Source organism: Lepus europaeus, chromosome X (assembly GCF_033115175.1).
Source record: "Lepus europaeus isolate LE1 chromosome X, mLepTim1.pri, whole genome shotgun sequence".
NCBI lineage: Eukaryota > Metazoa > Chordata > Mammalia > Lagomorpha > Leporidae > Lepus > Lepus europaeus.
In genome coordinates, this window is record NC_084850.1 from 128,756,037 (window position 1) to 128,780,310 (window position 24,274).

Consider the following 24,274-nt stretch of genomic DNA (forward strand, 5'->3'; position numbering starts at 1 on the left):
TGCCGTTAAGTGGTTTTGAGACCAGAAAATTGGAGAATTGCTGTGGTAGCCTAACACTATACTATAAATGATATAGTAGGTTCTAAGACACTATTTAACTGTACCTACCGGTTTTTAGGAAGTTAGTATAATAGAAAAAAAAACCCAGAAAACTACTTAATGTCATTTTTTAAAAAAGGCTCAGATATCGTATTCATGAATAGTCTGATTATAAAAATGCCAGCTCTCCCCAAATTAATTTTTTACTTCAGTATAATTCAAATTAATACTACAGCCAGATCTTCGAGTGGGGAGCTAGGAAAACATTTGGGATATGGGAATTATGAATGTCTAAGACAATTTTTAAAGTGCAAAGAGGAAACTAACAGATAGTAGGTTGCTCTCTATAAGCCATAATAGATAGGAGGTCTACTCTGTCATTAAAAAAAAAAAAAACAAACAAACAAAAAAAAACAATGAAGGTAGATTTGTAAACATGGAGGAAAATATTGATGATCTTGGAGCTAAGGGGTGTGTATTAAACAAGACCTGTTAAAGCACAGACCATAAGGTGAAGATTTGATGGGTTTTTATCATTTTATAATTGTCATGAGAAAGATTGGATCAAGCGAGCCAACAGTGGATGTTCAGATTTGAGAAAAGTTTATTTTTTAAGATTTATTTTTTATTTTTTGAAAGGTAGAGTGAGAGAAGGTTAAAGGTCTTCCATCCACTGGTTCACTCCCCAAGTGGATGCAATGGCATGACTGGGCCAGGCCGAAGCCAGGAGCCTGGAACTCCATCCTATCCTCCCATGTGGGTAGCAGTGGCTCAAGTACTTGGGCCATTTTTGCTGCCTTCCTAGGCGCATTAGCGGGGTGCTGGATGGAAAGTGGAGCAGCCAGCACTGAAAGCAGTGTTCATATGGATGCCAGTGTCACAGGCTGACTTCACCCACTGCACCACAACACCAGCCCCAAGAGAAATTTTATTTATTTGAAAGGCAGAGATGTTCCATCTGCTAGTTCACTCCCCACATGCCCTCAACAGCCAGAGGTAGGCAAGGCCAACACTGAGAAGTGGGAACTCGGTCTAGGATGGGGGTGGCAGGAATCCAAGAATTGGAGCCATCACCAGCTTCTTTCCAGGGTGTGTATTAGCAGAAGCTGGATTTGGGAGAACAGGGCTAGAACCTGGGTGCTCTGATACGGGATGCATGTGTCCCACCCAGGTGGTGTCAACCATTGCCAAATACGCATCCCTTTGAGATGAAGTTTCAACAATGACTTTAATGTGCCTCCCCAGAGCTTACTTATTGCAAGGGAGAAACAGTACCTCTGCAGTGGAGACGCTGGAGAAGCTGGCAGCCAGTTTGGTAAGATTAGCTTTTTTTTTTTTTTTGACAGAGTTAGAGAGAGAGAGAGAAAGGTCTTCCTTCCGTTGGTTTACACCCCCCGCCCCCAATGGCCGCCACAGCTGGCGCACTGCGCCAATCCTAAGCCAGGAGCCAGGTGCTTCCTCCTGGTCTCCCATGCGGATGCAGGGCCCAAGCACTTGGACCATCCTCCACTGCCCTCCCGGGCCACAGCAGAGAGCTGGACTGGAAAAGGAGCAACCAGGACACAATCCAGCACCCCAACCGGGACTAGAACCTGGGGTGCTGGTGCCGCAGGCAGAGGATTAGTCTAGTGAGACACAGCGCCGGCTAAAATTAGCTCTTAAAATTTAGTGGAGTTGGTAAGTAGTGTGGTTGGTCATGTAAGACAATGTCTTTAATCTCAGGAAAAACACTTGGAAGTATTTGTATATAACATACTGTCAAAAATCGAGGATAAAAAAAAAAGACGTAGGTAGGTAATAGACCCAATGATAGAATTAAAATATTAAAATGATTTTGGATAAAAAAGGGAAATTTGCTGATCTTATAAAAGCTTAATTAGGGTGAAGGATCTGCAACACTTAGCCTCACAGGAAGTACCTAGAATATAGGGAACTCCTGGAAATCAACAACAAGAAAAAAAGTGTTAAACTTTTTACTTGGTGGAGCATTAAGCCCTTGACTGTAATGTAAATTAAAAATGTCACTGCAGGAGGACGGCCCAAGTCCTTGGGCCCTGCACTCGCATGGAGACCAGGAGAAGCACCTGGCTCCTGGCTGCAGATCAGTGCGATGCGCCGGCCGCAGCGGCCATTGGAGGGTGAACCAACGGCAAAAAGGAAGACCTTTCTCTCTGTCTCTCTCTCTATCACTGTACACTCTGCCTGTCAAAAAAAAAAAAGTCACTGCAAAAATTAAAGTGGGGGAGGACAGAGACCTGGAAGAAGCTCCTGGTTCCTGGCTTCAGCCTGGCCTGGCCTCCCCCATTGGGGCCATTTGGAGAGTGAAGCAGAGGATGGAAGCATTCTCTTTCTCTCTCTCTCTCTGGGTATCTCTGCCTTTCAAATAAATAGATAAAATCTTTAAAAAAGAAAACAGATGCCTATCTTCACAACACTGTCTTTCAAAACTAGAGCCTCACAAATATGAGAAAAGGTGTTTATGACTAGGGAGAGGGAGTAAAAATAGAAAGTAAAAGCAGATTATTTTTTTAAAGTAAAGCTAGGGAAGAGGATGGGTGGTTGGTCTAAGGATAAGCTGCTGGTTTGAGATGCCCATATTCCATATTGGAGTGCCTTGGTTGGAGTACCAGCTCTGTTCCCAATTCCTGCTCCCTGTTCTTTGGCAGGCAGCAGGTTAAGGCCCAAGAGCTTGGCTGTTGTAGACATGTGAGGAATCACATGGGATTAGCAGATGGGATATTCCCCGCCTCCCCCGTTTTCAGCTCCCTCTCAAGTAAGTAAGTAAATATTCTAAAAAGTATAGAAGTATTTACTGGGGCCGGTGCCGTGGTGCACTAGGTTAATCCTCCGCCTGTGGCACCGGCATCCCATGTGGGCAGCGGTTCTAGTCCCGGCTGCTCCTCTTCTGATCTAGCTCTCTGCTGTGGCCTGGGAAAGCAGTGGAGGATGGCCCAAGTCCTTGGACCCCTGCACCCTTGTGGGAGACCTGGAAGAAGCTTGTGGTTCCTGGTTTCGGATCAGCATAGCTCCGGCCGTTTCAGCCGTTTGGGGAGTGAACCAACGGATGAAAGACCTCTCTCTCTCTCCCTCTCACTGTCTAACTCCACCTCTCAAATAAATAAATAAAATCTTTAAAAAAAAAAAAGTATTTACTGAGATGTCAGCAGGCCATGAACTTCAGTTGAAAGAATTAAATTTAGTACCCAATATCCCTAAGAAAAGGAAGGTAACAGTGATAGTACCTATTGTCACATTGACTTGACTCTATCTTACTGGGTTAGAAACTGAACTGAACATTTCAACTCCAGGCACGAGCCCTGACTTGCCCGTTTCCCTGCTAATTTGTGTCTATCTTAACTCCCTTTTTGGCTTTCTCACTACAGCGCTCTATTCCAGGCACACCTCTGGGTGTGTCAGGAACACATTAATCACAGAAACATTTTTGTGCCAGAAAGGAACTGTTTCCAAGCTTTTTACTGAGAGTCCGAATGCTGGTTCCTGAGAGTTGCAGCTTCATTTTTAAGAAATTGAAGGGCAGGTGTTTGGCACAGCAGTTAAGTCATGGCTTGGCATGCCCATATCCCATATTGGAGTGCCTGGTTTGATGCCCAGCTCCGCGGCTTCCAATCCAGTTTCCTCCTGATGCGCACCCTGGAAAGATGCACCGGTGTGTATATGCACTGTGTTTGTTCGGCAGTGTGTCAGGATGCATGTGCGCGCTGTGTGAGGACTGCTGTGCCCACTATATATGCACGCTATGCGCGCGCTGCATAAAAACCCAGTACGCACATCGCACATGCACGGCCCGTGTGGGAAGCCGTGCGCATGCGGGTGCGCGAGGGTCCGGTGCGCCGCGGTGGGCTGGTGTAAGGACGGCGCTCACCGTGTGAGAGCGCTTGCGCATGCGGGCGCGCGCGGGTCCGGTGCGGCGCGGAGAGCCGGGCAGTGCGCCTGTGCGGCCGGCGCAGCCCGATGGAGCGCGGTGGCGGCATTGGGTCAGGAGCCCGAGCTGAGGTGGCTACGCGGGGCACCTTGCTCCTGGGAAGGTTGGGCGAACCCAGCGCGGTGCGAACCTCGCCTCCCAACCAACGGCCACCTGGTAGGGCCCTCAGAGTTCCCTGAGCGCGTGCGGGCTTCGGGCCCCCAGGGAGGCGGGGCGGGGGGGGGTCCTCGAAGGTTGGAAGCGGGGGCGGGGCGTAAACGTCCTTTCCCTGACTGGGGTCGACGGGGCGCGGGACCGAGGGCCCCTCTTGTCGCTGTGCGAGTCGCGCGGTCCCCGCCTGGGGTGGCTTGAGTGAGGGGGTGCCCTTGAGGGTGGCTTAGGATGGATGGGCAAGAGTGGGATGGAGGTGTCGAGGCCCACGCTTGGTGCCTTAAAGGTTTGAGGCGTGGAGGGTTGGCCCCGCTCCTCGAGGAGCAGCCGCCGTGTGGGGGGCTGGGATGGACCTGGCGGGCTCCAGGGGGTCGCCCCAGCCTGCGCGCGCCTTCTCTGCATCCTGGGAAATGCGAACGTGAGGCAGCCGCCGCCCGCCGCCCGCCGCGAAGGTGGCGCCCCGGGGAGCGGGGTGGGGGGTGGGGGCGCCACCGGCGCGGACGGGCGGCGTGTGCCCCGGGCTGGCGCTCCTCGGTCTCGGGTGTGATGCCCAGGTGTCTGGCCCGGCCGCGGCCCCCTCACGTGCAGCGCGGCGGAAGCGTCTCCCAGCCAGTGAGGCTGCAGCCATGCCGAGCTAGCTGGTCCCCGTACTGGCTGCCCAGAAACCTGCGAGGCCGGGGTGAGATTGAGATCAGATTCGATAGAATTTGTTTTGTAAATTTTTGATTAATAAGTCATACTTGGATGTTTTATGCGGTACAGTGCAGCATTTCAGTACATGTAAACCAAATTCGGTAGAATTGAGAAGCAGGTCTCCCAGTCTTTTGCTTCTCTGTAAAGTGATTGCAGGTAGTGTGGAGGGAAACCAATTTCATGCTATTTTTTTTTCCTGGCAACATTTTTTTTAAGTTAATGTGCACTATTTTTAAACATTGTTTTTACTTCAGTCTTAACATGCACCCCATCCAAAAAAAAAAAAAAAACCCTGCAAAAATCTTAGAAAATTGATGAATTATCACATAGAGAAGATATGAGTATTTTTTATAAAGTGAACGGAGTAATGGAAAGGAATCTAGGGAAATGTTTTTAAAAAGTAGATTTTGTAAGGGCTGGTGGGCATCCCACATGGGCACCATTTGGTGTGCCGGCTGCTCCACTTCTGATCCAGCTCCCTGCTAATGTGCCTGGGAAAACAGTGGAAGATTGCCCAAGTGCTTGGGCCCCTGCACCCACGTCGAAGATCCAGAAGAAGCTCCTGGCTTCTTTCTGGTCCAGCCCCGGTGTTGAGACCATTTGGAGAGTGAACCAGCAGATGGAAGACTTCTGTCTGTCTTTCCCTCTCTCTATAACTCTACCTCTCAAATAAATAAATGAATCTTTAAAAATACACTGTGTGAAGATTTATTTGTTTTACTTGTTTGAAAGGCAGAACTCTAGAGAGAGGGAGAGACAGAGATCTTCCATCTCTGCTTTACTCCCCAAAGCTCCACAACAGCCCAGCCCAGGGGGAGCCAGGAGCCTGGAACTCCATCTGGGTCTCCCCCGTGAGTGTCAGGGGCCCAAGCTCTTGGGCCATCGTAACCATGACTGCCTTCCCAGGTGCATTAGCAGGAAGTTGGATTGGAAGTAGAGCAGCGGGGCATCGAACAGGCATGGCAGCTTAACCTGCTCTGCCGCACCTCTGGCCCCAGGGAAGTGTTCTTTAGTCGTTTAACCTGTCCTTGCACCATTTGTAGAAGGAAGGGATGACTAAAATCACTTACAGTTTGTGTTTTTCGTTGCATTTTTTTTCAATGGCAGAATTCCATAAATACTACAGATACACATAGCTATTTATTAAATATGTACTTCTGTTTTCATCTGTTTTACTTGAAAAACTTGATCTTCATTTTGCTGGGGAAGAACCCAGAACCCACCCAGCAGAGCTAGCCCTCTCTGGCAGAGGGACCTTATAGAATAAAATATCAGGAAAGAGAGGCTGCAGTTTTGTTTGTTTGTTAAAGATTTACTTATTTTATTTGAAAGTTAGGGTTACAGAGAGGCAGAGGCAGCGGCAGAAAGAGATCTTCCATCCACTGGTTCATTCCCCCAAATGGCTGCAACGGCCAGGGCTGGGTCAGCCAGGAGCTTCATCCAGGTTTCCCACATGGGTGCAGGGACCCAAACACTTGTGCCACCTTCTGCTGCTTTCCCAGATGCATTAGCAGGGAGCTGGATCAGAAGTGGAGCAGCCAAGACCTGAACTGGAGACCATATGGGATGCTGGTGCTGCAGGTGGGAGCTTTATCTGCTGTGCCACAGTGCTGACCCTACAATTTTGTTTGGTTGAGAATTTAAATAGTAGGTTATTTAGATTTTTGTCAAACTAATGAGAGGAGGGGGCCTCTATGAATAGACTTTTAATATATCTGGAATTTAAATTTGTTTAAAGGAATTTGAAGGGGAATTCTTACTAAATTAGGTTTGAAAACTTTATTATAGAATCATTTAATATACTCTGCTGATCCTAAGATTAGCTTGAAGCTGTTTTCTTTCATTGAAATTGGAAATATGCAAGAAGGTGTGAAGGTATAAAGCATTAAACTTCTCTGTACATTAAGGTTGGTGTGGCAAAATTGGAGCATTGCATTTAAGTACCACAACTTGTTCTTTTGAGGGTTAGTGAATCCCAGGTACTTAGAAAAATGTAATCCTCAGAAAAATCTTGATTCTTCAAGTTTTATTATAATCTGCCCAGGATACTGATAATTTTTGGTCACCCAGAGTCTTACATTTGGGATCCATTACTAATGAGAATTAGCCTGTGTTTCTAGAGATCAGCTATTGTTTGTCAGGCTCTGCTGAGTGCTATAAGGGCTGCAAAAGACAGAAAAGCCTGAGATGTTTAGGCTGAATGACATATTGGTACAGTTTGGGCGTGTGAGTGGGTGAGTGATTTTCCTGGGTGCTTTTGTGGACAAGATTTTTTTCCTCTAAGAACAGGTTCTTGCCATACATACATATATACATACAGCTTGTTCCCTATTACCTCTGGGAGGTACCTATTATTTCCTTTTAGTTACCTATGGGATGGAAATTACTGAATGTGTCGTTCTTTTTAGTACTTGTTTTATATGCACAGTGTAACAAATGAACGAATGCTTGCTGTTTTGGTCTGTTTAAATACTTATAACCTGGGCCAGTGCTGTGGCATAACAGGTAAAGCTGCCACCTGCAGTGCCAGCATCCCATATAGGTGCCGGTTGGAGTCCCGGCTGCTCCACTTCTGATCCAACTGCCTGCTAATGTGCCTGGGAAAGCAGTGGAAAAAAGCACCCATGAGGGAGACCTGGAAGAAACTCCTGGCTTCAGACCTGACCATCTGGGGGAGTGAACCAGCAGATGGAAGACCTCTCTCTCTCTGTCTCTACCTCTCTCTGTAACTCTTTCAAATAAATAAAATAAATCTTTTTTTAAAAAAAAATCTATAACCAGCATTTAGGATTGCTAGATAGCAACTGTCCTATCAGACTACATCATTGTTACACAGTTCTTAAGCTCTCCTCAACCTGAAATGCCTTTTTCTCCCCTATCCCTTCAAGGGTTCACCTGTTCTAGGCTCTTAGTGACCCTGGAAGTGAATGAACTTTCTCCTGTCTTTGCTTGTAGTATCTCCAGGAAAATATGTTTTATTCTGTCTGTGTTATAGTAACGTTTGAGTTCTGCTAGGTGGGTGTTCATTGAGTGCCTACTGTGTGCCAGACTGTGCTGGTGGTTATCGCTGTCACTAAAGCTGAGTAAATTGAGGTCCAGCCTGTGATGCGAATGTCAGCTTTCCCCTTCTACTGTTTCAGACAGGGAGGCAGAGGAAGCAGGTGAATCACCTGGAGATAACACTTCCTGTTATCCAGCACTTACAGCCGGGTGGGGAACATCTGGCCTGCAGGCCATGTAAGGCCTGTGAAATCATTTGGTCTGGCCCTGCCATGACAACTGCCTGTGGAACTTGAAATTCAGTAAATCCGTAGAGGCTAATTTTTAAGTTTATAATTTTATATGGCCTGTGGATGATGTTATAAATATCTAAATGACCCTTGGCAGAAAAAGATTCCCCTCCCCGACCTACAGGATAAGGATTTGATTCTTGCTCTGAAGATAAACAGACACTACTCCCCCACCCCGCCTAAACCAGGCTTATATCACTTTAGGGGGCCAAGGCTGTTCTAGATTGACCTAGGGCTCATTATATGTTCATTGTAATAAATTAGCATGTGAAATGATGCACCTACCAGCTGCCATGACAGGAAATGTCAGAGCATATAAGGAGCGAAAAGGGGTGGGAGCTAGATTCCAGGAAATATTCCTCCCCCTCTATAGAATATACCTTCCATTATTAGAATATACCTCCCCTTTTATTGAGCAACTCATATAATAGTAAACACAATTTGCAGACAGGGCCACTTCTCTCCAAGTAGGCCCCACTCTGTGGAGTGAGTATGTTCTTTCTTGATAAAATGCTTGTTGCTTGCTATTCACTATTCTCCAACTCAGTCCTGAATTCCTTCCTGAAGTTGAAGTCAAGGACATGGGTGCCAGATGGTCCTCACTGTCCAGTGCCACCTGCAGGGAAGTTATTTGACATCTCTGTGCTTCAGTTTTCTCACCATTAAAATGAGCTTCAGAACAACACTGGGAAACAGAGCACTATCCTAAGGATAGGGAGTCATTATCTGTAAAATAGTGTGACACGTAGTAAGTGTCCAAGCTGGTTAACCATTATTAGCTGCGTGCATCTTCTCTATCAGATCATTAGTTTGAGGACAAGACATGGATCCAAGTTACAAGGGTCTCCCTCAGTGCCACCTGGTGCAGAGAGTGACTGGATCGTCATCCTATCTCTCTTCAGAGTTTCCGCACACAGTAAGTGTGCAGTGTTTGATAATTATATCATGGTGGGATATTTGCCGATTGCATTTTGCTAGGAGCAGCTACATTGGGTTGAGTACTCAGTAAATACCCATGAGTTGAACTAAAGAAGTGGTACCAGTCAAGAAGTTTGAGATAACAGAACTGCAGGCATGTTTTCTGAAGCCTGTTGAGCTTTCCAGTATATTCTGCAGGTAATTATTTTCTTTTCTTCTTTCTTTTTTGAGATTTAAAAGGACTTATTAGAATCAAAAACCTCCAGCCTGAGGGGCCTGGAGGGGGGATAATTTCTTACTGAGTGAAACTCATTTGCCCATTGTTTGCTAAAAAAGGAGGGAATTGCTTTGAGGCAAGATGAGGTTGCCAGTTCTCCTTCCACCAGCGTGTCTCTTATCCCCTGCCTTGGAGCCACAGGATGTAGGCAATACAAACGAAGTTCAGAAAAATCTCCCCCAGGAGTTCCAAGCAGGGTGGGGCCAGCAGCAAAGGCTGAGAATTAGATCTCTAAGAAATCAGAGTTCTTGGGGCCAACGCTGTGGCGTAGTGGGTAAAGCTGCCGCCTGCTGTGCCGGCATCCCATATGGGCGCCGGTTGGAGACCCAGCTGCTCCACTTCTGATCCAGCTCTCTGCTATGGCCTGGGAAAGCAGTGGAAGATGGCCCAAGTCCTTGGGCCCCTGCACCCACGTGAGAGACCTGGAAGAAGCTCCTGGCTCCTGGCTCCAGGCTCCAGATCGGCGCAGCTCCGGCCTTTGCGGCCATTTGGGGACTGAACCAGCAGATGGAAGCTTCTCTCTTCTCTCTTCTCTCTCTCCTTCTCCCTCTCTGTGTAACTATGACTTTCAAGTAAAATAAAATCAGAGTTCTTTGTCCTTTTTCAAAATTGTATTTAAAATCTTTCTTGGGGCCGGCACTGTAGCATAGCGGGTAGAGCTGCTGCCTGCAGTGCCGGCATCCCATCTGGGCGCCAGTTCAAGTCCCTGCTGCTCCACTTCTGATCCAGCTCTCTGCTATGGCCTGCGGAAGCAGTACAAGATGGCCCAATGCCGATTTGTGTCCCGGCTGCTCCACTTCCAATCCAGCTTTCTGCCATGGCTTGGGAAAGCAGTAGAAGATGGCCCAAGTCCTTGGGTCCCTTCACTCACTTGGGAGACCCGGAAGAAGCTTCTAGCTCCTGGCTTTGGATCGGCGCAGCTCCGGCTGTTGCCGCCAACTGGGGAGTGATTCAGCGGATGGAAGACCTCTCTCTCTCTCTCGCTGCCTCTCCTCTCTATAACTCTGACTTTCAAATAAATCATCTTTATTTAAAAAGAAGAAAAAGATGGCCCAGGTACTTGGGTCCCTACACCCACGAGGGAGACCTGGAGGAAGCTCCTAGCTCCTGGCTTCAGATCAGCACAGCTCCGGCCATTGTGGCCAGTTGGGGAGTGAGCCAGCAGATGGGAGACCTCTCTCTCTCTGCCTCTCCTTCTCTGTGTAACTCTGACTTTCAAATAAATAAATAAATCTTTAAAAAAAAAACCTCATTTTTTTTTTAAAGATTTATTTATTTGAAAGGCAGTTACATAGAGGGAGAGACAGAGAGAGAGAGGATGAGAGATCTTCCAACCGCTGGTTCACTCTCCAAATGGCTGCAACAGCTAGGGCTATGCCTTGCTGAAGCCAGGAACCAAGAGCTTCTGGGTCTCCTACGTGGGTGCAGGGGCCCAAGCACATGGGCCATTTTCTGCTGCTTTCCTAGGCCATAGCAGGGAGCTGGATGAAGTGGAGCAGCTGAGATTAGAACCAGCGCCCACATGGGATACTGGTGCCACAGTGCTGGCCTCACCCATTTCTATTTCTAATCCTTCTTCCTCTCAAAGGATGTTTTCCTATCTTTCAGGTGCCCCATCTTCTGTAATGGTTAGTTTTTTTAAAAGAATACTTCATCTTCTGTAATAGTTATACTGAGAGACTTAAGTGGAAGGATTCACGGCTTAATTTGGGCAGGAAGAGATAGACATTTCTAGGAGATGTTGTTAAATATTCCCCAGATACTAGGCCTTGTTGGCAGGATTTGGGTTCCTTTGATATTGATACAGTGGCATTGCCTGGTTTTAGGGGCCATGTGTGTGTTGTTTTGGGATTTTAGAACTTCCTGAGGCCTTGCCCTCCGCCTTCTTTTGAAAGGAGTTAAAACCAGAAGAAGAAAGAAGATAGTGGTTGAAGGTGGCTGCCCTTGGGGTCTCCTGGCTTAGGAGAGGGTTTGCACGCTGTCTACCTCACATAGGAGGCAGCCTTCGTCTGTGGAGGCTGCTGTCTTATCTAATGATCTGGGGTGGACTAGACGTTTGGATCCTCCACAGCTGCCTCTGAGGTCAGTGTGAATGCAAGCCTTGATCTACTTTTCTAACGGGAAATAATTGTTTTCTTCTTGCCTAGGACTATTTTGCCTCATTAACAACAACAACAAAAAGCTACATCTCCCTGTAACTCTGTCTTCCAAATAAATAAAATAAATCTTTTTTTAAAAAGATTTAAAGGCCTAGTATCTAGGGGATATTTAACAACATCTCCTTTTTAAAAGATTTATTTATTTGAAAGGCAGAGTTACAGAACGAGCTAGCGAGCGAGCAATCGAGAGGTCTTCCATCTGCTGATTCACTCCCTAATTGGCTACAACAGCCGGAGATGGGCCATTCCTAAGCCAGGAGCCAGGAGCTTCTTCTATGTCTACCACGTGAAAGTAGGGCCCCAATACTTGGACCATTTTCTGTTGCCTTCCAGCACATTAGCAGGGAGCTGGATCAGAAGAGGAGCAGCCAGGACTTGAACCGGCACCCATATGGGATGCTGGCGTTGCAGACAGTGACTTTACCTGCTATGCCACAGCGCTGATCCTAAGCTTTGTGATTTAAACAAAAGGAAAACAGACATGAGTAAGCTGTACACAAGGGTTTGAGGAAACAGTAGCCATGCCAAATGCCTAAGATCATTTAGAGTGGCAGGATCTATCCCTAGGATTCATAGCTTCTTGCTAGCACTGGGTTCATTCACCATCTGAAAATACCTACTTTTCCACTTGCTGCCAAATAGGATGGGGCCTTGTAACCCCAAGATAACCCTTTGGAATACTTTGTGCTCCTTTGTCATCTCAACCTGTTTGTATCTGTGCCCCCCCCCCCCCCCCGCTATTTCTTTAGTAACAGCCTTATTGAGATACAATTCATATTCCAATCATTTTCACCCATTTAAAATGCATAGTTCAGTGGTTTGTAGTATAATCAGAGTTGTACAGACATTACCATAGTTTTAGAATGTATTCATCATCCCACAAAGAAACCCATACCCATTAGCCATCATTCCTCATTCCCCATCACCGCAAAACCAGTGATCTACTCTGTATGTAGAGACCTCTAGGCTTCTGTCGCAGCAGTTTTCAGCCTTTCTTGCATACACACATTGCAGTGACCTAGAAGTCTGTGGCTCTTCATGCATCAGAGGTTTAGAAACCATCATTCTATACACCCTATCCTGGAGATCTGAGACTTGAATTCACCCCAAAGCCTTGCCTTTTCGCCTGCTTGCATCCTTACTCTTCAAGGCCTGCAAAATACTTCAAACCTGAGTGTAACTTTCCCCAGCAGTATGCAGTCATATGCTGCACATGTGTTAATTATAGCTCCCCAAGAACTAATGGCTGCTAATTGTTGAGCAATTGTGTGCCAAGCACCTTTATAAGCACTGGTCATACATTATTTTATTTATTTATTTATTTATTTATTTATTTATTTATTTATTTATTTATTTTTGACAGGCAGAGTGGACAATGAGAGAGAGAGACAGAGAGAAAGGTCTTCCTTTTTGCCGTTGGTTCACCCTCCAATGGCCGCCACGGCCTGCGCGCTGCAGCCGGCGCACCGCACTAATCGGATGGCAGGAGCCAGGTGCTTCTCCTGGTCTCCCATGGGGTGCAGGACCCAAGCACTTGGGCCATCCTCCACTGCACTCCCTGGCCACAGCAGAGAGCTGGCCTGGAAGAGGGGCAACCGGGACAGAATCCAGCGCCCCCACCGGGACTAGAACCCGGTGTGCCGGTGCTGCTAGGCGGAGGATTAGCCTGTTGAGCCACGGCGCCTGCCTGGTCATACATTATTTTACTTTCTTTCTCACAGCCACACTTTGCACACTATCCTCATTTTAGAGATGCTTCAGTTACCTATACTGTGTAACCACTCTAAAATTTATTTATCCCAATTCTATGGGTTGGCTGGGCTCAGTTGAGGTCAGCTGGAGTTACTCATGCTACTTACTGCAGTCAGCTGTGAGCTCATTTGGGCATGAAATGTCCCAGATAACATCTCATTATCCAGGTGTGTAATCATAGGAGGTCTGTCCTGGACTTCTGCACAGTGTGGTAGCCCTGTTTCAAGGCTAAGGAAGCAAGCAGAACTTGCCATTTGTCTTAAGGTCGGGGCATAAAAGTCCCAGAATGTTACCTTTGCTGTATTCAGTGGTCAGAACAAGTTACCATGGGGCAGGCATTGTGGCATAGCAAACAAAGCTGATGCCTGCCATACCAGCATCCCATATGAGCACAAGTTCATGTCCGGACTGCTCCAGTTCCGATCCAGCTCCCTGTTAGTGGCTTGGGAAAGCAGTGGAAGATAACCCAAGTCCTTGGGCCCCTGCCACCCATCTGGGAGACCCAGAAGAAGTTCCCAATTCCTGGCTTTGACCTGGTATGGCCACCTGGGGAGTGAACCAGGGGATGGACATTCTCTTTCTGTCTGTCCTTTTCTCTCTGTAACTCTTTCAAATAAATAAATAAATCTTAAAAAAAAAAAAAAAGAAGTAACCATGCCAACCCGGATTCAATGGGAGGTAAAATAGAGTCTACTTTTTGTTTTTAATTTTTCAAAAATTTTAATTGACATGACAGTTGTATATATTTATGAGGTACACTGTGATTGATGCATGTATATAATGTGTAATGATCAAATCAGTATAATTAACATTTCCATCTCCTTAAACATTTATCATCTCTTTTCTTTGGGAACCTTTAAACTTCTCTTCTAGTTCTTTATAAAATATATAACAAATTGTTGTAAGCTGTACAGACTCCACCTCTTGATGTAAGGAGCAGCATGCACCTACTGGGATAAGAACACTTATAGTGGCCCTTTCGGAGATTATTTACCGCAGCAGGTAAATGTATCAAACTATAGTGTCATGAATATTTGTAGAATGACTACAAAGTAAAAAAATTCATTCAAAGAAAAACACTACAGGGCTGGCGCCCTGTTGCAGTGGGTTAAGCCACTGTCTGTGGCACTTGCATCCTATATGGGTGTGGGTTCAAGTTCCGGCTGCTCTACTTCTGATCCAGCTACCTGCTAATGCACGTGGGAAAGCAGTGGAAGATATCCCAAGTGCTTGGGCCCCTGCTGTCCACATGGGAGACCCTGGTGAATCTCCTGGCTTTGGCCTGGCCCAACTCTGGCTGTTGGCAACCATCTGGGAAGTGAACCAGAGGATGGAAGATCTCTGTCTCTCCTTCTCTCTGTAACTCTGCCTTTCAAACAAATAAATAAATCCTTTTTAAAAATAGTAAATAATAGTGTAGGTTGCTGTTGGCTAATCCAAATAGAATGCTGGGGCTGGCGCTGTGGCGTAGTGGGTAAAGCTGCCACCTGCAGTGCTGGCATCCCATACAGGTGCCAGTTTGAGACCCGGATGCTCCACTTTCAGTGCAGCTCTCTGCTCTGGCCTGGGAAAGCAGTAGAAGATAGCCCAAGTCCTTGGGCCCTTGAACCCACGTGGGAGACCTGGGAGAATCTCCTGGCTCCTAGCTTCAAATTGGCACAGCTTTGACCTTTGCGGCCAATTGGGGAGTGAACCAGCAGATGGAAGACCCCTCCCTCTCTCTCTTTCTCTCTCTCTCTTCTCTTTGTGTAACTCTGACTTTCAAATAAAATAAAATAAATCTTAGAAAACAAATAGAATGTTGGCACCATATATAAATCTTAAATATTCTGGTAACCACATTAAAAAAGAAAAAAGAAACAGGTAAAATTAATAAATACAATGCATTTAACCAAATATATCTAAAATAGTATTATTTTAACATGTAATTAATATAACAAATCATGAAATAGGTTGTTTTTCATGCACTAAGCCTTTGACACCCAGTGTATAGTTTACTCTTACAGCATGTCTCCATTTGGACTAGCCGTGTTTCCATTGCTCAGCAGTCAGCTGCGGCTACTCTCTCTCTCTCTCTTCTTTTAATATTTACTATTTATTTATTTATTTATTTGAAAGGTGATTGTTGGGGTGGGGGGTTGTAGAGACAGAGACAAAGATCCTCCATATGCTGGTTCATTCCCCAAGTAGCCTCAATAGCCAGGTCTGGGCCAGGCAGAAGCCAGGAGCATGGAAGTCCATCTGGTTCTTCCACGTCAGTGTCAGGAACACAAGTACTGAGCTGTTACCTGCTGCCTTCTCGGGCTCATTAGCAGGGAGCTGGATCAGAAGTGGAGTGGTACATACTTGAACCAGTATTCCAGGATATGGGATGTTGGTGTCACAAGCAACCTCCTACACCACAGCACTGGGCAGAGTGGTTGCTGTCTTGTATGCACTCATCTAGAAAGTTTTCATCATGGCCAAGAGTTCAGTTCCCTAGATTGAGCCTTGTGAGCACTAGTGTACTGTGACATTTAAGTATGATTTCTGTGTTGTGGACTATGGTGTGAAGTACAGCATGTGCTGTTATAGCAAGTCAAACTTGGATCTCTTCTGTATGAGTGAAGTTAGTAGAAATGAAAAATTACTTTAATAGAATGGACTCCCCTGCAGTGAGACAATGCAGGCCTAGATCCACAGACTCCTGAGAGGAGAAGCAGGTTTTGGTTTCTCCATTGTGAGAAAAGGGAATGCACTAGCGCTTTGACTAGTAGGGTCCTTGGCACAGATGGTTGGCTTGGGGATCTGTCAGTGGGCTTGACTTCATGTTACTTGCTAAGCTGTCCTTTAAAAAAAAGATTTATTTTATTTATTTGAAAGAGTTACAGAGAGAGGTAGAGACAGAGAGAGAGAGGTCTTCCATCCACTGGTTCACCCCCCAGATGGCTGCAATGGCTGGAGCTGCACCCATCTGAAGCCAGGAGCCAGGAGCTTCTTCCCAGTCTCCCATGTGGGTGCAGGGGCCCAAGGACTTGGGCCATCTTCTACTGCTTTCCCAGGCCATAGCAGAGCGTTGGATCGGAAGAGGAGCAGTCAGGAATCGAACTGGCGCCCATATGGGATGCTGGTGCTTCAGGCTAGGGCTTTAATCTGCTGCGCGACAGCACCAGCCCCTAAGCTGTCCTTGATAGAAAGCATGTTATGGGGCCAGCGCTTTAAAAAAAAAAAGATTTATTTATTTGCTACTTGTAAGAGAGAGTTAGAGGCAGAGGCAGAGAGAGACAGAGAGGGGTCTTCCATCTGCTGGTTCACTCCCCCAATGGCCGCAATGGCCGGAGCTGGGCTGATCCAAAGCCAGGAACCAGGAGCTTCCTCTGGGTCTCCCATGCGGGTGCAGGTTCCCAAGCACTTGCACCATCTTTCACTGCTTTCCAAGGCCACAGCAGAGAGCTGGATCGGAAGTGGAGCCAGCTAGGTCTCGAACCAGCACCCTTATGGGATGCTGGCACTGCAGGCTGTGGCTTTACCCACTATGCCAGAGCACTGGCCCCTAAATAAATAACTCTTAAAAAGACAAAAAAAAGAGCATGTTATAAAAAACTGTGGGACGGGGTCGGCACTGTGGCGTAGCAGATAAAACCGCCGCCTGCAGTGCCAGCATCCCATATGGGTGCCTGTTCAATTCCTGGCTACTCCACTTCTGATCCAGCTCTCTGCTATGGCCTGGGAAAGTAGTGGAAGATGGCCGCAGTGCTTGGGCTCCTGTACCCACGTGGGAGACCCGGAAGAAGCTTCTGGCTTCGGGTAGGCCCAGCTCTGGCCATTGTGGCCATTTGGGGAGCAAACCAGCAAATGGAAGATTCTCTCTCTCTCTCTCTCTCTCTCTCTCTCTCTCTCTGTCTTTGCCTCTGTAACTCTTTCAGATAAATAAATAAATCTTAAAAACAAAAAAAGAATTGACTATTGGTTAAGCAGGTCAACCAGTGTGGTATCTCAATTACTATGGTAGATACATTGAGTTAATTTCCTTCTCAGCTCAGTTTTTCTTTTCTTTTGACATGCAGAGTGGACATTGAGAGAGAGAGAGAGAGAAAGGTCTTCCTTTTTGCCATTGGTTCACCTTCCAATGGCCGCTGCAGTAGGCGCGCTGCGGCCGGCGCACCACGCTGATCGATGGCAGGAGCCAGGGGCTTCTCCTGGTCTCCCATGGGGTGCAGGGCCCAAGCACTTGGGCCATCCTCCACTGCACTCCCTGGCCACAGCAGAGAGCTGGCCTGGAAGAGGGGCAACCAGGACAGGGATTGGTGCCCCGACCGGGACTAGAACCCGGTGTGCCGGCGCCGCAAGGCGGAGGATTAGCCTAGTGAGCCACGGCGCCGGCTACAGCTCAGTTTTTCTATCCCTACTCTTTTTTTCCCTTACTTGCCCACTTTACATATTTATTTCTGTTTTATTTATGCAGCAGTATTAATCCCTTGTTGAAGCAAGGAGGGGGGTGAGCATAACGAATACCTGAAATTAATAAATACAGACCAACAAGTGTTCTTGGAGCTGGAGTCTGTCACTAGGATGCCCAAGTCCCTTTATTAAGCAGTTCTCTGTATCTCTGCTTTAAAACTGCACCTTAATATGTGCCATTAACTTGAAATAACCATCTAAATTGTAAAATGGGCAAAATAGAATTCTGCTGTGTTTATTTTTTTAAGTTCCCCACCATGTCTCCCAATGTGATTCCTGTATGTTTTTTTCCTTCAACAGCTAGGTGTGCATTTTCAGAACTTCACATACTAAGGAGGGAAGCATTTATATTTTTTAAAATTTTTTAAAAAATAATTTTTAATTTTAATTTTTTAGCATTTACGTTATTTGAAAGGCAGAGTTAGAGAGAGAGAGAGAGAGGGAGATACACACACAGACACACACACACTCAGAGAGAAAGAGGGAGATCTTCCATCTGTTTCTCCATTCTCCAAATGGCTGCAGTGTGCCACGCTGAAGCCAGGAGCTCAGAATTCCATCTGTATCTCCCACATGATGGCAGGGCCCAAGTGCTTGGACCATCCTCCATTGCTTTCCTAGGTACAGTAGCAGGGAGCTCGATGGGAAGTAGAGTAGCTGAGACTGGAACCAGCACTCATATGCATTGCTGGTGGAGGCTTAACCTGTTGTGCCACAGCACTGGCCCCAGCAGGGAAGCACTGTATATGGGAGTAGTATCACCTCTTAGGGGGTTTGCTCTTTTCTACCTTATTGATCATACTGTTCAGTTTTCTTAGTGCCAGTCAGAGATGACATTTGGTGGTAAAATATCATGACAGATCTCAATGGTTGCTTTCCTTGCACTTGGGTAATTTTTCCTCCAGTGGAGATAGATATTTTTAAATTATTTTTATTTTTTAAAATTTTATCTAATAAATATAAATTTCAAAAGTACAACTTTTGGATTATAGCTGCTTTTCTCCCCATAACCTCCTTCCCACCCACAACCATCCCATCTCCCACTCCCTCTCCCATCCCATTCTTCATCAAGATTCATTTTCAATTATCTTTATATACAGAAGATCAACTTGGTATATACTAAGTAAAGATTTCAACAGTTTGCACCCACCCAGATACACAAAGTGTAAAGTACTGTTTGAGTAGTAGTTTTACCATTAATTTGCATATTACAACATATTAAGGTCAAAGATCCTACATGGGGAGCAAGTGTACAGTGACTCCCGTTGTTGGAGATAGGTATTTTGAACAAAATGTAATGGTGATCATTTTCCTTAGCTAGATAATCAATAGTATTTAAGCACTTTTAGTTACTGCTTTTGTACTACTAATTCTAATTGCCATTTTCTTCTTTTTTGAGGTCTAGTTATTTATTTGAAAGTCAGAGTCATAGAGACAGAGGGAGAGAGAGAGAGAGACTTTCTATTTGCTAGTTCACTCCCCAGATGTCCGCAACAGCCAGGGCTTGATCAGGCCACAGCCAGGAGCCAAGACCTTTATCTGTATCTCCCATGTGGGTGGCAAGGGCCCAAGCACTTGAGCCATCTTCATCTTCCACTGCTTTTCCCAGACCATTAGCAGGGAGCTGGACTGGAAGTAGAGCAGCCTGGACACAAAGCAGCACCCATGTGGGATGGTGGCATTGCAAGTGGCTAGGCTACACCACCAGTCCTCCCATTTTCTTCGTAGAAAACATTTTCCTGCTGTCCTTTACCTCCCCTCTTCACTCACCGAAGTTTCCACTTCACTTGATTTTATTTTTGTCAGAATTTTTTTCTAAAGAATAATTGCGTCTTACTAATGGCCCATTAATTTCCACATACACTTAGTCTTCTGGGATGAGATTAACCCTTTTATTAGAACAATTAAGTGAGAAAAATGGGCTGTTTCACTCTACCTTGTTTAGCTTTAATTTCTCTTAGTTTTACAGTTTCTCTCAGTTTTAACCAAGAGGCCCAAGGGGATTCTGTCTATCTACTGAGGAGTGTTGACTGTCCTTTGTAGTACATAGTATAGTCTTTACTACTTTAGCATTGAAAAGATTCTTTGTACTTTTGCATGCAAAGATGATTTCAGAGTGAGTTGCTCTTATAATCAATTCAGGTGGGAAATAAGACATACAAGGTACAGTGCTCTGCAACAGAACATTCCATGATGATGGAAATGTTCTTGGTCTGAACTGTTCCATATGGTAGTCATTAGTGGTTTCTGAGCACTGAGAAACTGAATTCTTACTGGTCTCTGATGTTTAAAAATATACATTTATATAGCCACATGTGGTATTGGCTCCCATATTGGGCTGTGCAGTTAACTAGATGTTTACTAAACTTGCCAGATTAAGAAGATCAGACATGAGAAATTAGTTTAAGACCTCAAACAAGTTACTTCAGACCCATCTATTCTTGGTTTCTCCCGTATGACTCTGGTAGTTGGCACTTACCATTCAGCTTCTTGCAAATACTCATAGACCATCAAGAACAGAACTGGCAGTTAGCTCCTGAGGTCCATATCAAGTCTGTAGGGTGATGATGGGACTATCAGACAAGATGTATTTCTGGCTCTTTCTGACTTTGGGGTGCCCACAGTCAGCCAACCTTTTTCTCTCCCTGTCTCACCTTATCAAGTTGGCGTCACTGAAGAGTAAAGACTGAAAACAGGTTCTGTGGTTACACACATGGACTTGCAGAGCCTTACCAAACCATTAGATGAAACCATTGACTATATGGGATTTGAGTAAGCTGTGGAGAGAACTTTTCCAGCAAAATGTTGGCTGGGACAGCTGACAAAGACCGGACCATGGGCCTAGGCCAGAGAACCCTGGGGTGGGAAGTGAGATTGGTGAAGGCATTTGGAGTCGTTGAGCACCACAGCTGAATTAGTCATGTTCCCTGTTCTTTAGGATGTGCTTCCTAAAGTAGATAAGCCTCAGCCTCCTCCTTTCAGCTTGCTCCTTACACACTGTGGCCTCAGGCGTGGCCATTTTTTTTTTTTTTAAGATTTATTTATTTACTTGAAAGAGTTACACAGAGAGAGTAGAGGTAGAGAGAGGGAGAGAGAGAGGTCCTTCATCAGTTGGTTCACTTCCCAGATGATCACAACGGTTGTGCTGATCCGAAGCCAGGAGCCAGGAGCTTCCTCTGGGTCTCCCACGTGGGTGCAGGGGCCCAAGGACTTGGGCCATCTTCTACGGCTTTCCCAGGCTGTAGAAGAGAGCTAGATCGGAAGTGGAGCAGCTGGGACTCGAACTGGTGTCCAAATGGGATGCTGGCACTGCAGGCAACAGCCTTACCCGCTGTGCCACAGCACCAGCCCCCATGGCCCTTCTGACTCAGCTGCTTTTCTAAAATGAGATGGTGCAAAAGGTGATCTCACTATTGATTACCAAGTCTGTGATGCTATGATCTGTCATGCCAGCCTTGAAGACTGAGGAAGGATGTATGTTAACACATCATGTTAGTGGAATTAGCAACCAAGTAGGTTTGGAACCCCTAGCCCTCTTCCTTCTCACAGGCAAGCAGAGAATTCTGCCTCTTTGTCTCTCATGAGCTCATCTCTGTGGCCAGTGCCATATATCAGACACTGTCATCTTGAGCGTGAGCAATATCATAAGAATTTTAGGGATCTTTGCCCCTTTGTCCTGGTTACGCTTCCCTGTCTTGGATCAGTCATGTCATTCTCTTTAGCCTCCTCTGATATCCACATGATGCTTTCTAGAGAATATAGTTAAACTATGGGGTATTGTCTTACCTGCTTATCTGTCCACAAAACACCCCCAACTCATAGTGTTTAGTGTGCTTCACACCCACTTATACATGACTGTCCATGTGTGCTATTCTCTTTGCCCAGAATTCCCTTCCTCTCTCTGTGTCTGCCATCTTTGTCCTTGTTTCCACTTTTCATCTTTCAGTACTTGGCTCACATCTCACCTCTTCCCTGAAGCCTTTTCTGATCACATATACTTCTGATTTTTTTCCTCCATCATTTTTCATTATAGTTTTGACTATGTTAATACAAGTAAAGTAAATCATGTGCAAATAAAATTGGGGCTGCCATTTAGAGGGTAGAGTGCATAAATCCTACATGTACAATCTAATGAATTTTTGTATATATCCATATAACAACCCCAGATGAAGGAATTAAATTTTATAGTACTCAGAAGGCTCCTCCGTGCCTACTGCAGGACAGTGTTTCCTTTCAAAGATAACTACTGTTCTCACTTCTTTTTGTCATAGATTAGTTTTGCTTGTTTTTGAACTTAATTGAAATAGATTTGTATAGTACATACTTTTTTTTTTTTTTTTTTTTTTTTTTACAGGCAGGGTGGACAGTGAGAAAGAGAGAGAGAGAGAAAGGTCTTCCTTTACTGTAGGTTCACCCGTTCACCCTCCAATGGCCGCTGCAGCCGTTGCACCGCGCTGATCCGAAGCCAGGAGCCAGGTGCTTCTCCTGGTCTTCCATGCGAGTGCGGGGCCCAAGGACTTGAGCCATCCTCCACTGCACTCCCAGGCCACAGCAGAGAGCTGGCCTGGAAGAGGGGCAACCGGGACAGAATCTGGCGCCCCGACCGAGACTAGAACTCGGTGTGCCGGCGCTGCAGGCAGAGGGATTAGCCTGTTGAGCCACGGCGCTGGCCTAGTACATACTTTTTTTAAAAAAAGGTTTATTTATTTGAAAGTCAGAATTAGAGAGGAGGGAGGGAGAGAGAGAGAGAGAGAGAGAGAGAGAGAGAGAGAGATCTTCCATCTACTGGTTCACTCCCCAAATGGCTGCAGTGGCCAGGCTGAAGCTAGGAGCCAAGAGCTTCAACAGGGTCTCCCAAGTGGGTGCAGGGGCCCAAGCACCTGGGCCATCTTTCACTGATTTCCCAGGCACATCATCAGGGAGGTGGATTGGAAGTAGAGAAGCCAAGACTTGAACCAGCACCCATATGGGATCCCAGCACTGCAGATGGTGGCTTAACTCACTGCACCACTCTGCCAGCCCCCATACTTTTTATTATTATAGAATATGTATAATATAAAATTGACCATTTTTAAGTGTACAGTTCAGTGGCATTAAGTGCATTCAGATTGTTGTGCAACTGTTACCACATAATATCTCCACAACTTTTTCATCAAGTATATGCTTTGATGTGTGTGTTTAATTTTTATTTATTTATTTTCACTGATTTGAAAGGCAGAGAGACAGAAACAGACACAGGCACAGAGAGATTTTCCTTCTGCTGGTTCACTCCCCAAATGCCTGCTGAGGCTGGGCCAGGCCAAAACCAGGACCAAGGAACTCCATCTGGGTCTCTCACATGGGTGACAGGGAACCAAGTACTTGAGCCATCACATGTGGTCTCCCAGGGTATACATTAGTAGGAAGCTGGAATCAGTGGTGTCTTTAACTGCTGTACCGAATACCTGCTCCTCCTTCCCCTTTTTTTCCCACTCAGCTTTATGTCTGTAATATTTACCCATGTTGTAACAAGTATCAATGGTTCATTTCTTTTTATTTCCTAGTGTTAGTATAATGTGACTGTAGCACAGTTTGTTTCACTGAATCTCTTGCTGATGGGTTATTTCAAGTTTTTTATTCTTTTGATTAAAACTGCTATGAACATGATGCTTGTATACATCCTGGTGCCTATAAAAATGCATTTTTTAAAGATTTATTTATTTGAAAGGCAGAGTTACAGAGAAGCAGAGAGAGAGAGAGGTTTGCCCCTCTGCTGGTTTACTCCCCAAATGGCTGCAATGGCCAAAGGTGCGCCGATTTGAAGCCAGGAGCCAGGAGCTTTTTCTGGTTCTCACACGCGGGTGCAGGGGCCCAAGGACTTGGGTCATCTTGTACTGCTTTCTCAGGCCAAAGCAGAGAGCTGGATCGGAAGTGGAGCAGCCAGGACTCAAACCAATATGGGATGCTAGCACTGTAGGCAGTGGCTTTACCCACTACGCCAAAGCACCGGCCTCACAAATGCATTTTCTTAAAAAAAAACTTTATTTAAGAGGCAGAAAGAGAGACAGATGAACAGAGAGTGAATCCCCAACTTCTGGTTCATTCCACCAATCCCTGCAGTGGTCAGGGCTGGGTCAAGGCTGAAGCCAGGAGCTGGGAATACAATCCAGGTTTCCAGTGTGGGTGGCAAGAACTAATTACTGAGCCTCACCACTGTGTCCCAGGGTCTGCATTAGAATAAAGCTGGAGTCAGGAGCCAGAGGCAGGTGTCAAACCCAGGCACTCTGATGTGGAACATAGACATCTTAAGTGCTAGGCCAAACTCCCACCTCCATAGAAACACATTTTGGTTGGATATTTATGTAGGAGTTAATTGCTGGGTCATAGAATAGGCATATGTTAGCAGATGTTGCCAAACTTTTCCAAAGAGGGTTATATTAGTTTCCTATTGCTGCTCTAACAAATTACCACTAACTTAGTGACTTAAAGCTAAAGAAATTTATTATCTTAAAATTCTGGAGGTCAGAAATCCTAAAATCAAGGTGTTAGCAGAGCCTTTCTGGAGGCTGTAGTGGAGAATCTGTTTTCTTGCCCTTTCCAGCTTCTGGAGGTTACCTGCGTGCCTTGACTCATG

The 24,274-nt window shown here is 45.9% G+C and overlaps 1 protein-coding gene across 4 annotated transcripts in view; it reads left to right on the plus strand.

Annotated features, from left to right (window-relative positions):
• The first annotated feature begins 3,996 nt into the window (after window positions 1–3,996).
• Window positions 3,997–24,274, plus strand: part of MAP7D2 (MAP7 domain containing 2) — a 116,351-nt gene continuing 96,073 nt past the window's right edge. For all 4 annotated transcript variants that reach the window (XM_062183812.1, XM_062183807.1, XM_062183809.1 and 1 more), the window contains exon 1: window positions 3,997–4,138. In XM_062183812.1, the coding sequence (XP_062039796.1) occupies window positions 4,012–4,138 (127 nt within the window). In that variant the 5' untranslated portion in view covers window positions 3,997–4,011. The remainder of the gene's footprint in view (window positions 4,139–24,274) is intronic.